Genomic DNA, 14,868 nt, shown 5'->3' on the forward strand with positions numbered 1-14,868 from the left:
AAAATGTGGACCAAAGAACCACCATTGCATGTTATATAGACCAGTGTTTCTTAACCATAAGGCTAGGGCCCATTGTTGGGCCGTGAGCGCCCTCTAGAGGGCCGCCAAAAAAATATTGGTTTCTCAGCCGTGCTATGCTTGGACCGCCGCAGTTCTCAGTTGTAATACACTTTTCCACCCCTTGTGGCAGTAATGACAATATCAAACAGAAGAAGTCTGAAGCTGAAGTTAGAGAAGTTTCTTAAGCACTAACAATTTGACTAAACTGGTGAAGCTGTATTTTCATTTGCACTTCAACTTTATTGACAGATTAGTTAAGAAACATATATTTTACTATTAATTTAGTGAATTTATTTTAGCACTACATAATTGTAAGTAAAATAACTTTTTCCTCAGTCATTTATGAGTCCCTTCCTTTGCAGTATATTTGGTTAGTACTTGTTTTTATAATCAGCTTGACTTAAGCCTAAGGTTTATGTGTTAAATGCAACATAATATGTTGGTTTCCTATCATTTGACAAGGTGGTAAACTACAAGTAGGTTAGATATAATTATTGAATATGTATAAAATCAAGAGTACGATTACTAATTCAGTGTTAATATTTGACTGAGACCGGGGCCCCTCTGTGGTGGAAAAGTAGGATTCTGGGGTCAAAAAGGTTAAAAACCCCTGATGTAGACCATAAAAAGTGTTTTAAATGTACAAAACCCCAAACCAGTGAAGTTGGCACGTTGTGTAAATTGTAAATAAAAACAGAATACAATGATTTGCAAATCCATTTCAACTTATATTCAATTGAATACACTGCAAAGACGATATACAACGTTCGAACTGGTAAACGTTGTAATTTTTTGCAAATATTAGCTCATTTGGAATTTGATGCCTACAACATGTTTCAAAAAAGCTGGCACAAGTGGCAAAAAAACTGAGAAAGTTGAGGAATGCTCATCAAACACTTATTTTGAAAATCCCACAGGTAAACAGGCTAATTGGGAACATGTGGGTGTCATGATTGGGTATAAAAGCAGCTTCCATGAAATGCACAGTCATTCACAAACAAGGATAGGGCGAGGGTCACCACTTTTTGAACAAATGCGTAAGCAAATTGTCGAACGGTTTAAGAACTGCATTTCTCAACGAGCTATTGCAAGGAATGTCAGAGGAGGTTCAGAGAATCTAGAGCAATCATTGCACATAAGCGGCAAGGCCGAAAACCAACATCTAATGCCTGTGACCTTCGATCCCTCAGGCGGTACTGCATCAAAAAGCGACATCATAATAAATGATAAATGGGTTGTACTTGTATAGCGCTTTTCTACCTTCAAGGTACTCAAAGCGCTTTGACACTACTTCCACATTTACCCATTCACACACACATTCACACACTGATGGAGGGAGCTGCCATCCAAGGCGCTAACCAGCACCCATCAGGAGCAAGGGTGAAGTGTCTTGCTCAGGACACAACGGACATGACGAGGTTGGTACTAGGTGGGGATTGAACCCAGGGACCCTCGGGTCGCGCACGGCCATTCTTCCATTGCGCCACGCCGTCATCAGTGTGTAAAGCAGTGGTCCCCAACCACCGGGCCGCTGCCCGGTACCGGTCCGTGGATCGATTGGTACCGGGCCGCACAAGAAATTAATAAAATAAATAAATACATTTTATTTTTTATTAAATCAACATAAAAAACACAAGATACACTTACAATTAGTGCACCAACCCAAAAAACCTCCCTCCCCCATTTACACTCAATTCACACTCATTCGCACAAAAGGCTTGTTTCTTTCTGTTATTAATATTTCTGGTTCCGACATTATATATCAATATAGATCAATACAGTCAGCAGTGATATAGTCCGTAAGCACACATGATTGTATTTTTTATGGCGAAAAACAAAATAAAAATAAAATACCATACGTCCGTTGGACAAATTTTCAAGCATTGACCGGTCCGCAGTTGCAAAAAGGTTGGGGACCACTGGTGTAAAGGATATCCCCACATGGGTTCAGGAACACTTCAGAAACCCACTGTCAGTAACTACAGTTTGTCGCAACATCTGTAAGTGCAAGTTAAAAGCGAAAGCCATTTATCAACAACACCCAGAAACGCCGCCGGCTTCGCTGGGCCCGAGCTCATCTAAGATGGACTGATGTGTTCTGTGGTCTGACGAGTCCACATTTCAAATTGTTTATGGAACGTCGTCTCCTCCGGACCAAAGAGGAAAAGAACCATCCGGACTGTTATAGGCGCACAGTTCAAAAGACAGCCCATGTGATGGTATAGGGGTGTATTAGTGCCGAAGGCATGGGTAACTTACACATCTGTGAAGGCAACCATTAATACAGAAAGGTACATACAGGTTTTGGAGCAACATATGTTGCTATCCAAGCAACATCTTTTTCATGGACGCCCCTGCTTATTTCAGCAAGACAATGCCAAGCCACATTCTGCACGTGTTACAACAGCGTGGCTTTGTAGAGTGTGAGTACTAAATGTGTGGCGCAATATAATGCGTAAAATACGACATTGGAGACCCCGCACCGTTTAACAACTTAAGCTGTACATCAAGCAAGAATGGGAAAGAATTCTATCTGAAAAGCTTCAAAAATTAGTCTCAGTTCCCAAACGTTTACTGAGTGTTGTTTAAAGGAAAGGCCATGTAACACAGTGGTAAAAATGCCCCTGTGCCAACTTTTTTGCAATGTGTTGCTGCCAGTTAATTCTAAGTTAATGATTGTTTGCAAAAAAAATTAAGTTTCTCAGTTTGAACATTAAATATCTTGTCTTTGCATTGCAGTGTATTCAATTGAATATAAGTTGAAAATAATTTGCAAATTATTGTATTCTGTTTTTATTTACGGTTTACACAACATGCCAACTTCACTGGTTTTGGGTTTTGTAGAATAAAAACCATAATATAACCCCTTTAAGACTTAATACAGCTGCCTTTGCGCTAGGTGCTTTTTTTTTAGCCACAATTTACTGAGCAACCAAGACAACTTTTGTCACGTCATTACCGCTACATCAAAACACAACACACACTTTTTGAGTTGGATCCTTTATCTGCTTACCGTGCTGAGGTCTAACAGAAATGTGCTGATAGCAATATGTTTTTGTTTGTTCTTGTATTGTTCTACGAATGAGCTTTGAGCCTTTGGAGGGTTTGGCTTTTGAGGTTCCCCTGCTGTGAATTATATTTCAGAGGAGTCAAAGTACAACTCATTCATCACGTTATCTCAGAACAAGCTTGTTTTTTCATAGTTGCAATCGTGCTGGCTTCTTTTATCTGTTTCTGCTATTTGCCTTTCCCACCGTTATATCCGTCATCCTATGCAAGTTAAACACAGGTGCTTTTTATGTCATGATATTGCACGTTGTTTTGCCACTATCAAGTGCAGCTCCCTCCTGTATCGTACACTGTTTCGCAGCACTGTAAGTGTCAGTGTTCATGTATGTCCCCCCCTGGTGAAACTCACAGGAATTGAGGAAACGCTGAAGTGACACGGATGCAATGTACTCGCAACACTAGCTATCGATGCTTCCTCTTTCCTCCTTTGCCGTGTGACGACAGAATTAGGAACAATTGTTCCAACGTTAATGAAAAATCTAGATGTAGGAATATTGTATTGATTATTATAAGTCATCACAGATAACATTAGGACTATGCCCCCTATGGGTATTAGCAGAATTTGACAAGACACAGAGCGATCACATCAATCAATCAATCAATCAATGTTTATTTATATAGCCCTAAATCACAAGTGTCTCAAAGGGCTGCACAAGCCACAACGACATCCTCGGTACAGAGCCCACATAAGGGCAAGGAAAAACTCACCCCAGTGGGACGTCGATGTGAATGACTATGAGAAACCTTGGAGAGGACCGCATATGTGGGTACCCCAGGGGTCATTGCGTTTTTGTCTATGCAATTTTTGTGACACACAATTAAAACGTTAGCATTCAAAATACAGCAGTTAATGTAGTTACAGAATATTAGTGTGTGATTGGTGGTGTTTATCTTGCCACACTTAAAAATCTCAACTGTCCACTTTGCATGTTAACATTAAATGCATCATAAAATAGCTGGTTTCAGGCTCCTAGTGCAAATTTAAGCCACTTTTTTCCTCCAGCGTGTCTTTGTGGAAGCACGCACGTGTACAAATGTGTTTTCTTTGTGACTTCCAAATGTCTCAATTCAATTACGCACACAGATACTCTCACAATAACCCAGACTTATTGGTAAATAGTTCTCATGGCAACCCTCTCGCTACACATCTGTGCGTCTTGGAGAGGCCGCTAAAGAGCGTGTACAGTGTACATCTGTGTGTATGTGCGTCTGTCCGGGGTCCACTTAGTATCATAAATGATTTTCCATTAGTATCACTGCTACTGCCAGTCACATCCTTTCCCCCCCCAAAAAAGGTGATGGAGAGAGAGGAAAGTGAGCATTTGGAAAGAAGTGACTATGAGCATATTTTTTTGGAAGACCATCTCTTTCGTTCCCTGCCGAAGCAAGAACTTTACATCCTTATCTGTAATCATATTATACAGTAGGAAGGGGATTCATTTGGCCCTTTTTGTCACGGTTTACCTGACACATGAAACGTGACGAATACCCTACTGTAGCACAAGTTTTATTTAACCTGTGTAGGAGGTGTCGCACACATTCGAAATGTCTGCTTGGATTGATTGGCCATACAGAACACCTGTGACCTGATTAGTAGTATTTTTCTAATAAATGTTGATTTTATCTAGCTGCTGCTTGTTGTGATTACAAAATGGTGTTTTGCAATATTTTCAATGGAACAAGAAAAATATCTTGGTGGGTGACACTGTAGATTTCATAGTAGTCACTGACATAGGCCTAAAATGTTACCTTATGTTTAAACTTTAATGAAGGTACAACATTTTAATGAAGTTATGACATTTTGTAGTGTCATGTACTACTTAGAAAAAGTTACGGATACTGTATTAAAATTTTATGATGAACCTATAATAAACTATAACCTTCACAGGTAAACTAATTTGACCTCTAAATTTTTTAATGTGCATGTCCACACTGCAAATTATTTGCCACTTGCCAAGATTTAAAAAGAAAGACAAATATACAAATCATAATTTAGGATGCTATGTCACGTAAAATTAACTAGCTGCATTGGACAGATCATTTCACAAATTTTAAGTACTTTTTCTCCAAAAATCTAGACTTTATTGTATTTTGTCAGTTTTTGTTGTTGTTTTTTGCAATGCAACTGTTCAATATTTGAGTACAACTTAGCTTGATGGCAAAATTAACAAAAATGTTAATTTCGCTGACTAGTAATTTTCATCGTAATTATCGTCAACAACCCATTTTTCCACAACAAAAAACTAAAAGATAACTAATCAAATAATTATATTCATTTTCCCGACTTCTTTTGTTCAGATTCTAAATAATTTTCAAGAATCCATTTTACATTTTTTTTTTTTTAAATGGTATGGAATATATAACCTGTTTTGATTTTTTTTTTTTTTTGTAACAAATGATATATTGCAACTATCAGTTTGAATGGAGGATTATGTTCTGTATCAAATAATCACTCCAAGAATCGGAACCCAATCGTGAGTTGTAAGATTACCATCTGTAGTCTTTATTTTGAAGTCCCACACTTAATTAACACAACAAATATACTGAATATTTATGTCCTGTCAGTGAAGGAACTCCTGATGTAACATAGAAGTTGTCCTGAAAACATAAACTAAAGACCTAACTCAATAACACAAACCAGCTCGTATATACGATCGACTCAACAATAAACATTTTTTTGCAGGTGATATACAAACCCCGTTTCCATATGAGTTGGGAAATTGTGTTAGATGTAAATATAAACGGAATAAAATGATTTGCAATTAATTTTCAACCCATATTCAGTTGAATGCACTACAAAGACAAGATATTTGATGTTCAAACTTATAAACTTTATTTATTTTTTTGCAAATAATAATTAACTTAGAATTTCATGGCTGCAACACGTGCCAAAGTAGTTGGGAAAGGGCATGTTCACCACTGTGTTACATGGCCTTTCCTTTTAGCAACACTCAGTAAACGTTTGGGAACTGAGGAGACACATTTTTGAAGCTTCTCAGGTGGAATTCTTTCCCATTCTTGCTTGATGTACAGCTTAAGTTGTTCAACAGTCCGGGGGTCTCCGTTGTGGTATTTTAGACTTCATAATGCGCCACACATTTTCAATGGGAGACAGGTCTGGACTACAGGCAGGCCAGTCTAGTACCCGCACTCTTTTACTATGAAGCCACATTGATGTAACACGTGGCTTGGCATTGTCTTGCTGAAATAAGCAGGGGCGTCCATGGTAACGTTGCTTGGATGGCAACATATGTTGCTCCAAAAGCTGTATGTACCTTTCAGCATTAATGGTGCCTTCACAGATGTGTAAGTTACCCATGTCTTGGGCACTAATACACCCTCATACCATCACACATGCTGGCTTTTACACTTTGCTCCTACAACAATCCGGATGGTTCTTTTCCTCTTTGGTCCGGGGGACACAACATCCACAGTTTCCAAAAACAATTTGAAATGTGGACTCGTCAGACCACAGAACACTTTTCCACTTTGTATCAGTCCATCTTAGATGAGCTCAGGCCCAGCGAAGCCGACGGCGTTTCTGGGTGTTGTTGATGAACGGTTTTTGCCTTGCATAGGAGAGTTTTAACTTGCACTTACAGATGTAGCGACCAACTGTAGTTACTGACAGTGGGTTTCTGAAGTGTTCCTGAGCCCATGTGGTGATATTCTTTACACACTGATGTTGCTTGTTGATGCAGTACAGCCTGAGGGATCAAAGGTCACGGGCTTAGCTGCTTACGTGCAGTGATTTCTCCAGATTCTCTGAACCCTTTGATGATATTACGGAACGTAGATGGTGAAATCCCCAAATTCCTTGCAATAGCTGGTTGAGAAAAGTTTTTCTTAAACTGTTCAACAATTTGCTCACGCACGTGTTGACAAAGTGGTGACCCTCGCCCCATCTTTGTTTGTGAATGACTGAGCATTTCATGGAATATACAAATATACCCAATCATGGCATCCACCTGTTCCCAATTTGCCTGGTCACCTGTGGGATGTTCCAAATAAGTGTTTGATGAGCATTCCTCAACTTTATCAGTATTTATTGCCACCTTTCCCAACTTCTTTGTCACGTGTTGCTGGCATCAAATTCTAAAGTTAATGATTATTTGCAAAAAAAAAAAATGTTTATCAGTTTGAACATCAAATATGTTGTCTTTTTAGCATATTCAACTGAATATGGGTTGAAAATGATTCGCAAATCATTGTATTCCGTTTATATTTACATCTAACACAATTTCCCAACTCATATGGAAACGGGGTTTGTAGTCAGATAGTGTGATGCTGGACTGCATCTGGCAGCTTTATATGCAACTGACAAAAAATACATTGACACTGAAAATGTAATTTATCTCAACATGCAAAATGTTGTACATGTAATTGTCTTCTTGTCATGTACTTTACACTGTCATTTGTTCTTAACAGGAGCATGACTTACACCCTGGCCTTTAGAGAGACACTTATTTTGCAATGTCCTCACTCATACATTCCACACGCTTAACACTCTTTCCTCAGGCGTGTCCAAAAATTTCCCACCGACAGCCACATAATGAAAAATCCAAGGCGTTATTTAAACATTTTACACCAGGGGTATCAAAGATTTGGCCTGTGGGCCAGATCAGGCCCGCAAACAGGTTTTATCCGGCCCGCGGGATGAGTTTGCTAAGTATAAAAAGGAGCCGAAATATTTGAATGAAAGAAACTACTGTTTGAAATGTGTCCATTAGATGTCGCAATAGCAATTATTTGTATCTTTGTAGATGATGCTACATATGTAAAAAAATAAATAAACCACATGATGTTAGTGCACCAGTCAAGGAAAATTAGCAAACTACATAAATAACATCCTGTAATTTGATTTTGATATTTTTTTATCTTGATAGATTGAAAATTAACACCAATGAGTTGACTGATGAACATTATCACATAATGTATTCAGAAAGTATAAATAACGTCATATAAAGATAGAATACTATCAACCGCAACATGTAAGTGTAAAAAAACAACAACATTATGATTTGTACATTTTCAGAATGTGCTTGTTCTATTTTTAAACAAAGAAAAGAGTCTGAAGTTGTCTTTTTTTTTTAAGTTATCATGTTGTGATTTTACCAGTCCGGCCCACTTGGGAGTAGATTTTTCTCCACGTGGCCCCCGATCTAAAATGAGTTTGACTCACCTGTTTTACACTGTAAACCAACTCATATAGAGGCTAAGAATGTGTATACACTTAAAGAAAAAAACAGTTTTGTTGATCTAGATCAGTGGTTCTTAACCTGGGTTCGATCGAACCCTCGGGGTTCGGTGAGTCCGCCTCATGGGTTCGGCAGAGCAGCCGTCAAGACACACCAGACTCATGAATTGAATAACGTGGACCCCGACTTAATTAAACAAGTTGAAAAACTTATTCGGGTGTTACCACTTAATGGTCAATTGTACGGAATATGTACTGTACTGTGCAATCTACTAATACAAGTTTCATTCAATCAATCAAGCAATCGTGTAAATAAAAACTTCTCCCAATCGGCGTGTCTGTACTGTAAAGTTAAAATTTGAATGACCATAAAAAAGAAGGCTAAGTATTATGGATACCCCCAAACAATGTTCCCTCTAATTTTCCATCTGATTTGCAGGTGTGTAATTTGTTGTGAGTTCATGCACTGTGTTGGTTTTGTTCTTTGAACAAGATGATGTTCATGCACGGTTCATTTTGTGCACTAGTAAGAAAAACGTATAACTTTGTCTTGAATTTGAAAAACAAAAACAAAAAAACATTGTATTTTTCACTAAAGAAGGGTTCGGTGAATGCGCATATGAAACTGGTGGGGTTCGGTACCTCCAACAAGGTTAAGAACCACTGGTCTAGATGGAAAAGCGTAATATTATTGTATTAGTCGTAACAGCCCTGTATATGTTTAGACAAGTTGTCCCACTTCCTCTGACCACTGAAGATTGGCTGAGATGGTCTTCATGGTAAAGACAATCACATCACGAGCAACCAAAATGAAATGTGCTCAGAGCTGGCTGTACCACATGCAGAAAGATGATCCAGGAGACAAGGATGACTGAGACAACAATATGAAGCTGACATGAACAAAGACAGACTTTGGGACCAAAAAACTAATGGAGAACTTTCTGAGCAAGTTGGCAGACTGAGGTGAGCAAATAATGACTCATCTGACACGATGGATGGAACTGAAGTTGATCGTATCTCACAAACGCACACACACACACACACACACACACACACACACACACATCTAGATCACACATTTATGTGGATATTGACAAATCCTCTTGATTAAAATTGTAGGTATTGTTCACACTACTAAGGTAATGTGAAAAGAGGGATTGAGGGATTTGAATATTTTTAATGCTAACTACATATATTGCCAGCATACACATACATACACCTAATACAGGGGTCAGCAGCCCAAAATGTTGAAAGAGCCATATTGGACCACAAATACAAAAAATTAATCGGTAAGGAGCCGCAAAAAATTAAAAGACTTATATAAGTGTTGGCAACACATGATGTAAGTGGTTAATTAGCTATAATAGCCTACTATCAAAATGACTGTGTCGCAGGTTGACGCAAATCTTCGTCGACAGAAATGTTGAAATGTAATATTTATTCTACACATTTTTACAACATTGGAAAACATTAGTAAAACTTCTCAGAGGGTGAGATAACTCCTGGAAATGTGTCCAAGTTAAAGGAAACGGCAGGCTGTTTTCTTCAAATGGATTTATTACAATCTTTGCAAGCTGGGTAAAGTTCACTGTGGTCTGGAACAACATGACACGCAGACAAATATCAGTAATGCATCCAATATTACATATAGATAATATGTCATGAAACATGCACATATAAATTAAATACACAGAGGACATAAGTAAAGGAAATTAAATGAGCTCAAATCTACCTACAAACGAAGCATAATGATGCAATATGTACATACAGCTAGCCTAAATAGCATGTTAGCATCGATTAGCTTGCAGTCATGCACTGACCAAATATGCCTGATTAGCAGTCCAACAAGTCAATAACATCAACAAAGCTCACCTTTGTGCATTCACGCACAGCATAAAACGTTTGGTGGACAAAATGAGACAAAGAAGGAGTGGCATAAGAGACGTCTTTCTGTGACAGCGTCAGAGAAAGTTATACATATAAACAAACTGTGGAGTCACGGTCCACACAACGGTGAGTTCAAGGGCCGCTGAAATTAGTAGGACAAAACGGCGCTTGCCAAATACTCTCATCGGTGAAACATACACACAAACATATTAAACAGTGGGCTTTCTAACAATTAGGAAGGTTTGTGTCATGTTTGTCCTCCTACAGAAACCATATTACAACAAAACACATATTTTTCACCCCATTTTTCGTCCATTTCCATACATTTTTGAAAAAGCTCCATGGAGCCACCAGGGCGCCGCTAAAGAGCCGCATGTGGCTCTAGAGCCGCGGGTTGCTGACCCCCAAACTAATACAGTGAGTATATTGATCTTACCATCAGATTTCTGCATGCTGTCATATATTATTATAGTATATCAGTAGGTATTACTGTAAATGGTTATTTAAATTGTACTTTTCAAACTGGCAGCTCAGTCACCAGAATGTTACAGTAAAAGCAGTGGGTTTTTTACAGCATATAAAGAAATTAAACGAATGGAATGGAAAAACAATTGCACTGTTTTTAGCGGGTGTTTTTACCGTAAAATCTTGTTGTTTTAATGTTTATTTTGTTTGTTTTTTTATGTTTTAGTATCTTACTGTATATGGAAAGAAAACAGTACCAAAGTTGATTTTACTGTAATAAAAAAACCTTAAAATCTACTGTCAATTTTACAGTCTATAATTTCATTGATCATTTGTTTTGAAATCATAAGTCAAGCAGATATTTAAGTACAGTGTTTATCTTTATTTTAACAAACAATATTTTTGGAATACATGATAATATAATATTTTGATAATATTGAATTTTGAAAGATATGCAATTGCATGCAGTACATGATTTTTAATGTCAAAAGGGAAAGAACAAATATAAGAAGAGATTATTTTATTAATGCATATTATTTCCAGACTTTCGCGGGCCGCATAAAATAATGTGGCGGGCCAGCTTTGGCCCCGGGGTCTTGAGTTTGACACCTGTGTTCTAGAGTATTTATTAGTAGCCAGCGAGAAGCTATATTTTTGATGGAACAGATTGTAAACAGGTCACAACACTGAAAGTATATTACCTGAGAGGGCATGGCTACAGGATAGAGTTGCCACATGGGGAATAGTTTATAGATAGTTAAATAGTTTACACATAGATCTTTGCAAGCATGTCATAGAATTGTACAGTACATTTGCAATGATAATAATGTTAGTAAATTGTCTACTAAAATGATGTGGTATATAACATGAGACAAAAGAGGTTGTCAAGGAGAAGACATCCAAAGGTAAGATATAGTGTAAAAATGCACCCAATTGCAGGAAATGTAATCTTGATTTTCAAAATGTTATTTCAGGGTCTTTTCTCAAAGAGCCTACACCCCTGTATTTAGTAACATAGTAACATCAATTGTCAGAAATGGGATAAGGAGCAAGTGATTCCATTCTGGATTCACGATTTATTTATTTTTTTACTATTAGAAGGGTGGAGGCATGTTTTACTAAAAATGTCAACGCTGTTTTTATAAGTGATATTTTTGTATTTGTTTTGTAAGTTCAATCCTGGGCAGCACGGTGGAAGAGGGGTTAGTGCATCTGCCTCACAATACGAAGGTCCTGAGTAGTCTTGGGTTCAATCCCGGGCTCGGGATCTTTCTGTGTGGAGTTTGCATGTTCTCCCCGTGACTGCGTGGGTTCCCTCCGGGTACTCCGGCTTCCTCCCACCTCCAAAGACATGCACCTGGGGATAAGTTGATTGGCAACACTAAAAATTGGCCCTAGTGTGTGGATGTGAGTGTGAATGTTGTCTGTCTATCTGTGTTGGCCCTGCGATGAGGTGGCGACTTGTCCAGGGTGTACCCCGCCTTCTGCCCGATTGTAGCTGAGATAGGCTCCAGCGCCCCCCGCGACCCCAAAGGGAATAAGCGGTAGAAAATGGATGGATGGAAGTTCAATCCTCCAAAACCAGTGAAGTTGGCACATGTAAATCGTAAATAAAAACGGAATACAATGATTTGCAAATCCTTTTCAACTTATAATCAATTGCAGTAATAGACTGCAAAGACAAGATATTTAATGTCCGAAATGAGAAACTACATTGTTTGTGCTAATAATCATTAACTTAGAATTTAATGGCAGCAACACATTGCAAAACATTTGGCACAGGGGCATTTTTACCACTGTGTTACATGGCCTTTCCTTTAAACAACACTCAGTAAACAGACCAGTCCAGTACCCGCACTCTTTTACTACGAAGCCACGCTGTTGTAACACGTGCAGAATGTGGCTTGGCATTGTCTTGCTGAAATAAGCAGGGGCGTCCTTGAAAAAGCTGTTGCATGGATGGCAATATATGTTGCTCCAAAACCTGTATGTACCTTTCAGCATTAATGGTGCCTTCACAGATGTGTAAGTTACCCATGCCTTGGGCACTAATACACCCCCATACCATCACAGAGGCTGTTTTTTTAACTTTGCGCCTATAACAGTCCGGATGGTTCTTTTCCTCTTTGGTCCAAAGGACACGACGTCAACAGTTTCCAAAAACAATTTGAAATGTGGACTCGTCAGACCACAGAACACTTTTCCACTTTGCATCAGTCCATCTTTGATGAGATCGGCCCAGCGAAGCCGGCGGCGTTTCTGGGTGTTGTTGATAAATGGCTTTCGCTTTGCATACTAGGGTTTTAACTTGCACTAACAGATGTAGCGACAAACTGTAGTTACTGACAGTGGTTTTCTGAAGTGTTCCTGAGCCCATGTGGTGATATCCTTTACTCGCTGATGTTGATACATTACCGCCTGAGGGATCGAAGGTCACGGGCATGCCGCTTACGTGCAGTGATTTCTCTAGATTCTCTGAACCTTTTGATATTACAGACCGTAGATGGTGAAATCCCTAAATTCCTTGCAATAGCTCGTTGACAAAAGTTGTTCTTAAACTGTTCGACAATTTGCCCAAGCATTTGTTCACAAAGTGGTGACCCTCACCCCATCCTTGTTTGTGAATGACTGAGCATTTCATGGAAGCTACTTTTATACCCAATCATGGCACTCACCTGTTCTCAATCAGCCTGTTCACCTGTGGGATGTTCCAAACAAGTGTTTGATGAGCATTTCTCAACTTACTTTCTCAGTCTTTTTTGCCACTTGTGCCAGCTTTTTTGAAACATGTTGCAGCTATCAAATTCCAAATGAGCTAATATTTCCAAAAAATAACAAAATTTACCAGTTCAAACGTTAAGTATCTTGTCTTTGCAGTCTATTCAATTGAATATAGGTTGAAAAGGATTTGCAAATCATTGTATTCTGTTTTTAGTTACGATTTACACAACGTGCCAACTTCACTGGTTTTGGGTTATGTATAATATTTTCACATTTTAAAGAAAGTACAAATAGTTTTTCATATTATTAATACTATAAACACAATGTTGCCCCTTTTTCTGGAGTCATGTCTGTTTTAAATCCTTCACCATTGTTCCTGTCCTGGAGAAGCCATGGAGAACAGGAGTCAATGACTACAGAGCAGTAAACTTTTTGCTTCTTAGTTAAATTTTTCCACTTGATAATATGACTTTAGTGTCATAAAATTATTACAATATTCAATTTTTTTATGTTTTTTTGTATTATTTTGTTGTTTAATTGTATTTTTAGAATGTGCTGCAGGCCAATAAAAAAAAACAACAACCGCAGACCACACTTTGGACACCTCCACTAAGAAGGGTTATACTCATCCTTAACACTGCACCCTCTTACCCAAATAATGCTTTGAGCTGTAATGAGAAGAACGAACAACATAGGCAAGAGTTGACGTTTAAGATGGTCAACAAGCATCCAACCCTGCAGCCTTTTTCTGATGCGCAGACAACAATGTGGTTTCCTGTCTTTTAGAATTCATGTGACGGTCTGTGACCTTTTCAGAATGCACAAACATGGGCTCCCAACCCCAATCCCTTCTTAAAAAAACATCTACCTGTTTGTTAAATGGTGATAAATTTGACATACAGTACATCTGCTATTGCAAAGTTGGATTTTTTTTTTCTCCAGACAGATGATACAAACATCTGGTGGGAACAGATGTGTCACACATTGTGGAGCGCAAATAGCAAATGATAAATAATGCAAAATACTTAATAGCTTGGAATATTGGTGTATTTTATTAGCTTTGATCAACATCCATAAGCCAAAGCTGAGAAATATATTTGAGTCCGGGCTGTGAAATTTAAGGAGCTAACACATAATTAATCAGAATTAAAAAATTGCATTAATCATGTATCAATGAAAATATTCATGCAATCGTGTATTGCTCTGTGACACATTTTCCCATCAAAATAAACCCTGATGGGACTTTAGATAAAACAGTTCCGTTCTGAGTAAATACTGTACATAATGTATATTTACATTGATGGATGGATTGATAGATAGTAGGGGTGTTAAAAAAAATAATTTAAAAAATTCAAATAAATCGCGATTCCATCCATCCATCCATTTTCTACCGCTTATTCTCTTTGGGATAGCGGGGGGCGCTGGAGCCTATCTCAGCTGCAGTCGGGCGGAAGGCGGGGTACACCCTG

At 38.3% G+C, this 14,868-nt stretch overlaps 1 protein-coding gene across 5 annotated transcripts in view; it reads left to right on the top strand.

Moving 5' to 3' along the window:
* The window catches only part of cpped1 (calcineurin-like phosphoesterase domain containing 1), an 87,111-nt gene extending 76,190 nt beyond the window's left edge, over positions 1-10,921 (top strand). For 2 of the 5 annotated variants that reach the window (XM_061967296.2, XM_061967297.2), the window contains exon 7: positions 9,052-10,921. Coding sequence is in view for 3 of the 5 variants with exons in the window: in XM_061967297.2 (XP_061823281.1) it covers positions 9,052-9,081 (30 nt within the window). In the remaining 2 variants the exon portion in view is untranslated. The remainder of the gene's footprint in view (positions 1-9,051) is intronic. The other 3 variants (XM_061967295.2, XM_072914080.1, XM_061967298.2) reach the window with 2 other exon arrangements.
* Positions 10,922-14,868: the final 3,947 nt, after the last annotated feature.

The sequence above is a fragment of the Nerophis lumbriciformis genome, linkage group LG11, assembly GCF_033978685.3.
Source record: "Nerophis lumbriciformis linkage group LG11, RoL_Nlum_v2.1, whole genome shotgun sequence".
Classification (NCBI taxonomy): domain Eukaryota; kingdom Metazoa; phylum Chordata; class Actinopteri; order Syngnathiformes; family Syngnathidae; genus Nerophis; species Nerophis lumbriciformis.